At 44.0% G+C, this 6,468-nt stretch overlaps 1 protein-coding gene across 1 annotated transcript in view; it reads left to right on the forward strand.

The window, feature by feature from the left end:
- SKI (SKI proto-oncogene) overlaps positions 1 to 5,533 on the forward strand; it is a 149,608-nt gene extending 144,075 nt beyond the window's left edge. The window contains exons 6-7 of the mRNA XM_055001405.1: positions 403 to 633; positions 2,827 to 5,533. Coding sequence (XP_054857380.1) covers positions 403 to 633; positions 2,827 to 3,003 — 408 coding nt within the window. The 3' untranslated portion in view covers positions 3,004 to 5,533. The remainder of the gene's footprint in view (positions 1 to 402; positions 634 to 2,826) is intronic.
- The last annotated feature ends 935 nt before the right edge of the window (positions 5,534 to 6,468 follow it).

Here is a 6,468-nt window from a genome sequence, read left to right on the forward strand (position 1 = left end):
TAAGAACTGAATAACCATTATGAGATTTTTTTTTAAAAAAAATCTTTTTAAAAGCAAGATACACAGACTTGGCAACTGGTTATCCATGTGCCTAAAAATACTAATCGTGAGGCTGTAGGAATTTGATGCCTTCCCCCCTATTACCAGTGATTGAAAATGTGTTCCCGCCATCTTGGGGTTTTCAGTTTTCTTCTTCCTTTTCCATCTTCCTCTCACTTGCGCTTCAGTGTCCATGAATGAGTGTGAGGAGGTCATCCACACACACCACACCAAAGCCTGTAAAACGTAGCCCTGCCTGGCAGTGACTGCTCCATCACATTCTCTTCTCTTTTGGGGCCTACCAAACCAAAGTCCTGATGCCTCCCAGGCGCTTTATTAAGACACCCTGTCCTTCTGTGTCAGGAGCTGGAGTTCTTACGTGTGGCTAAGAAAGAGAAGCTGAGAGAAGCGACTGAGGCCAAGCGTAACTTAAGGAAGGAGATCGAGCGCCTCCGAGCCGAAAACGAGAAGAAAATGAAAGAGGCCAACGAGTCACGGATACGGCTAAAACGGGAACTGGAGCAAGCTAGACAGGTCCGGGTGTGCGACAAGGGTTGCGAAGCCGGCCGGCTGCGAGCCAAGTACTCTGCCCAGGTGAGGAGAAGGCTTCTTCTAGGTTTTCTGACCGAAAGTCACAAAAATAATTTTTCTTCAAATTACATCTGTTGCCTAGCATTCAAAAACTTCTCCGAAAATTATAATTTTCTGCCATTTGTAAAGAAAACGAAGCAAAAAAAGGAACCAACGAAATGCTTTGAGACAAATGGCAGCCTTTGACGCGGGGTAGGATTGCCAAATCCGGATTGGACAATTCCTGGTGATTTGAGGGGTAGAGACTGGGGAAGGTAGGGCTTGGAGAGGGGAGGGACCTCAGTGGGGCATGTTGCCATAAATTCTCCCCTCCAAAGCTACGTTTTCTTCCAGGGAAGCTGATCTCTGTTGTCTGGAAACCAGTTCTAATTCCAGAAGATCTCCAGGATCCATCGGGAGCTTTGCAACTCTAGCAAAAGGGCATCTTATTGGGAGCCTTTTCTATACTTTAAATATACACACACACACACACACAAACCCTTTAATATGTCCAGGTCTGCTTACAAGCTAGAGCACTAAAAACGAATCCCAACGTCCTGTCATAGGGTGTTGAGGGGGCATGTTGTTCTGTGCTCTGAAAAGAAAAAGACTTTTAAGTGTAGAACAAAACCCCATTAAATATGACGCTTCCCCATCGTCTTGTTAACAGGAAGGGGAGCGGTCGTTCTGTGAGGCATGCTAAACTTAGGAGAGCAGAAGCAGGAAATGATGCGGGTTTCCTCCTCTAGCATCATGGGACGTCTCACTGATAAGAGATGCCCAGACTAAACACCATCAGATTCAGAATTTTGCTCACTGGGCGTAAACTTCCCCTTAAGGGAGCGGGGAGTGGGGGTGAGAGAGAAATTCTTAATGTTGCCCAAAACAGAGCTTGCAAAGTCACTACACTTGAAAAGTTGCAGCGTTTTTGCATCTGTTTTTTTTCTTCTCCTCCTATTCTTTTCACAGACTTGTTCAAGGGAGGAGTAGGAGACCTTTTTTCTTCCTTGTAGAAATATGTATCGTGCTAGAGAAGTCCTTCTTCTCCTAGCTCGCAGCTGTTATGTAGACATAGGAAGTCTGTCTTTGAGCACCGGAGAGAGGCCGCGTCTGTCTGTCTCCTCAGTTCCTAATTTAGCAAAACCCACAGTTCTGATGCTAATCTGAAGAAACAGCATTAGGGGAGGAGGCGGCATCGTCTGGATTACCAGGCACTGGGATTTTTCAAAGCAGTCAGAGGAGTTAGGGGATGTGTAGGTGCATACAGATATACAACCTCTAGCTGCATGCAGTTAATTGAAGTCGGAGTCTGGTATGCATTCATTTCTAAAGATACCACCTCGCTAATCCATATGTATTCCCCTTGTTCTTAAAGATCTGTACTTCCAGTCTATTCCCGCGTACGACTCAAAAGCCCTGGTCTTAATGACCTAAACAGTTTAGCCTCTTTCCCTAGTCTGTCCCAGTGTCTAAGATCTTCATCTGTGGCCCTTCTCGGCATTCTCCCGCTTCCAGAGGTTTGAGTGGGTGGCTGCAGCACAAACAGGCTTTTCTGTGGTAGCCCCTGGACTGTGGAAGTTTTCAATCGGCAACCAAGATTGTTAACCCTTGAAGGCCCAGCTTAAAACTTGTCCAAGTTTCTAGTATCTTTGGCTATGATTGTTTTGTGTGATTTTCCTTGTTTTTCTATTTGATATTTGAGCTTTGCTGTTTGTTACTTTCTGCTTGTCTTAATATTGCAGAATGCTTTAGTTGCCTGTAGCAGTACAAAAGAGCAAGAGTCTAGTAGCACCTATAAGATTAACAAAATTTGTGGGAGGGTAGGAGCTTTCGTGAGTCACAGCTCCCTTCTTCAGATAGTTGTCTGTGTAAGGCTCCCTGGGGGCTTTCCTACTGGACAAATAGACAAGAAAATTAACAGCGTTCTGAAATTTCAAGTCTACAAGCGGCCCCCCAAACTAGGATCACACTGGCTTAGATGGTGTAAAGACTTAACAGAATAGAAGAGTTGGCCTGGAGCGGACCTCTTTTAATCAGTGTAAATTAGATACAGTGGATGGCTGGATCCAGGAATAGGAATGTTTTTTCTGCTTTGATATGCCCAGGGCAGTCCAGTATAAGCCTGGCAGGTGGAAAGCTTTGGTTCAGAGGTAGACTCTTAAAGAAACAGCTCTCTCTGCTCGCCGACCTACGAGTGTCTCTTTTCATTCCATCTAGATTGAAGATCTGCAGGTGAAACTCCAGCATGCAGAAGCGGACCGAGAACAGCTGCGCGCCGACCTGTTGCGCGAGAGGGAAGCACGCGAACACTTGGAAAAAGTGGTCAAGGAACTTCAGGAGCAACTGTGGCCTAAGCAGAGCAGCGAACATATGACAAAGGACCTGGAGAACTAAAAACAGCGCTCACGAAAGAAATTTACATTGTCTAACCCATAGGCCAGACTGACAAATATGCACAGTAAGGGATTGTGTGTGGGAGCGGCGCATGCACATGGGCGCTTATCTCTGTGCATGCCAGTAAGTGTGGTGGACTTAGTTACTGATTGGAGGGCAGACGTTACTCTTTATACCAGAAGCACTGAAATCCCGTCCCATTTTTTCAACCCATATAGCACAACATCTTCCTGTGCCTATAAAATGAAGAGTGTTTATTAAAAACAAACAAACAAAAACTAAACTACTTTTGAGTCCACAGCAAAAAAAAAATTTTTTTTTCTACTGGCAAAACTCATCGGGTGTATCTGGCAGCACCCGAGGGAAATGGAAGGTGGGCGAAGAAGGGTGCTTTCTGGGCAACACTTTGGAATCAAGATGACCCCTTTTGTTATAAGCTATTTAAAAAAGTACAAACAGTTGAGTCATAAAGATGTGGTATTGTAACCATCGACAAGGTTTTTTAAAAATAAATATATTATATATAAAACTTGGGGGGGAGGGGTGAATACAAACACTCTTTGATGCCTAATTTGTAAAGATAATTATTACAGGTGTTGGGCTCTTAATAAGAGACACTTGTCAGAAAATACCCAACAATAAGCCATGACAGTTTCAAACCCTTCAGGGGATTTCTATGAGAATTTCAAATTTTTAAATTTGTTTCTAGTTTTAAATCTGCATTTTCCCCCCTGCCCCGTGTTTGCACCAATGAAAGAAAGCTGAAAGTGGAACGGGGGTGATGGTTGTAAGCGGTGAAACGACATCCGACATAACCCCAGCCTTATGAAAGTCAGTGTTTTATATCATGCCATAACTTTTTTTTAAAATGTATGTTATTAACTGATGTGTTTTAAAAGACTCGCTTCATCTCCAGAGCACTTCAGTTTTAGGAAAAAAATAGAAGAGGTTTTTTTTAAAAAAATAATTTAAAAAGGAAAACAAAGAGACGGATGGACCATGAAGTCGCTTGTGAAGAACCAGAGAGAAAGGAATGTGTGTGTGACAACCTCTCCTTCCATTTTTTTTCCTGAAGAACTCATCCCCATTTGCTCATCGCCTCAGAAATCCAGTATTTTATTGACTTGCAGTCATGTGTGAGGACTTGGATGCCCCGGAAGAATGCTCCACGTTGTATTAAAGAGACAAAAGACATTATGCTGCTGTGAATATAAGCCTACAGTTCTTATTCTTTAGGGTTGTTTTTTTTTGTTTGTTTGTTTTTTGGAGGGGGAATGTCTTTTTTTTGGTGACAAATACTTTAATATTGGGATCTCTGCTGCAGCTCCACCCCCCCAACTCAACCATGGATCTAAAAATATGCACTCACACACTCAGGGCAAAATCCTAGCCTCAGTAGGAGTTTTGCTTCAACGGGATTGGGGCCGACACTTCAGGAACCAGCTGGATTTTCTTTTCTTTTTAAAATAAGATGTTTGTCAAGAATTGCACTCTCCCCCTCATTCCCGCCCCCCCCCCGCTTTCTCACACCCTCAGCTGTCAGTTTTGCTGGCATGTTGGAGTGGTTTTGGGTACCGGTGATCCGTTTAAGGCTCAGGTTGTGTAGGCTTGATGAAGGAGGCAATCCCCGCATCTACTTTCAGAAGTGGAGGCGGCAGGAATCAATGAGTCAGGTTTCCAAATTTCGTCCTTCAGACCTCCTGTGTATGAATGATGGGTGTTTCCTCCACAGCCATTCTGCTACACTTGGGGAGGAAGGGAGGCACCACCCCTGCATTGGACAGGGCAGCCGCAGGCGCTCTTCCCCCCCCTCTTCCCCCCCCCAATGCTCCATCACTAGTGAAGTCATAACAAAGGCCACAGCGCTTACCATGCCTTCCGAAGCACACGCACTGAACTGTTTTCACTGAATTCTTAAATTGGGGTGGGAGGTACCATCACTCTCTTGGGTGCCAGCCCCTCCCCTGGTGCATCAGCACTGACGGGAAATTATTCTCTGCTCACCAACCCTTTTTCCACTAAGCAGCTTCCAGTCCTAAAATTAAAGTATTTACTTACAGTACACTAGATAATAAAAACTGTATTAAAATAAAGTTATTACCCATTCTAATAGCCATTGTAAGCATGAACATTGAAAGGAGGAAGTAAAGTTCATTTCGGGGGAGGGGGAGGTTGGTAACCGACGGAAAAGCAGTAAAAAGGAAGATTATATTAGAAAATAATATCAGGTTACTTAGGCAAAAATAAATTACGGGGAGCAAAAAATGAACAGCTACGCAGACGACATTTGCATGACGCCAGCCCCGTTGTCTGAGTTTGTGGGTTTTGCCCTCGTTCGTTCGTGATGAGCGGAGGCCACGTTCCCTGTCCTGTTCTAAAGTGCAATGCAAAAGGATTATTGATTGTGTTTATGCAGTTATTTTTTTAATGTGGGAATTTTTTTTTTAAAAAAAATTGCTTCTTTGTATGTTTTTTTTCTGCAGTTATTAAAAAAACCATATGCATGGAATTAAAACCTTTGCCATACATATATTAATCAGTGGGCGTTATTACTGTCTTACGTAAAGGGTTTGGGAGGGAGAGGTCACATGAAATGCGTTAAACAAAATGAAAGAACCTGAACCTGTTCAGAGCTTTATGAATTTCCAGGAGACGCGCTTGCTTTTCGTTGCAACTATTAAGAGTCACAAAATATCATCATTTGTAGTCGAACACTATTGTAGGCGCTTCCGCCATACAGCTGGTGAGTTACTCCTAGGACAAGCTATTGACTGTTTGCACTCTGGTTTTTTTCCCCCTTTCATTTCCTCCTTTGAACTTTGGCAGAGCTCAAGAGGGCTAGGAGCCATCTGTGGGATATGTTTGTCTCTCTGGGCACTGGATATTTGGCCAGAGGGAATCCTGGAATTCTACAGAAAGGCTTCTTGGGGCGAAGATCAGGACGATAGAAAAGCTTCTTCAGAGAGATACTTCCTACCAACTTACCTGGACAATCACAAAGGCGGGAGTGCTGGGTGTGTTCTTTGCCATCCTTGCTTTTAGCGGCAACAAATGCTAATTCATGCAGAGACAAAGAGAGAGATGGAGTTCCAACAAGCTGCACAAGATAATTGTGTGCATGCAGCCCAATACATCCCCCTGGACTTTCTATAGTGAATACTAGTTGCTCAGCCACTGAGGTCCCTCAGAATTATAATCGATCTCCAGAGCACAGAGATCAGGACCGTTTCCACACTACTCACCTTCATCCAGAACGCTGCAGAACGTCGCGAAAAAACCCGCGGAAGATAGCGTCTTCTCGCATGACTTTTGCCATGCAAAACTTGCATGAGAAGACGGTATCTTCCGTGCTTTTTTTACCGATGTTCTTCAGCGTTCCGGATGAAAAATCTCTAGGAATTTTCCAACATATCATCCACCCAGCTCCTTCCTGTGCAGCAACCTATGAACCAAGCTACGAAAGGA

Source organism: Eublepharis macularius, chromosome 17 (assembly GCF_028583425.1).
Source record: "Eublepharis macularius isolate TG4126 chromosome 17, MPM_Emac_v1.0, whole genome shotgun sequence".
In the NCBI taxonomy this organism is placed as follows: Eukaryota; Metazoa; Chordata; class Lepidosauria; order Squamata; family Eublepharidae; genus Eublepharis; species Eublepharis macularius.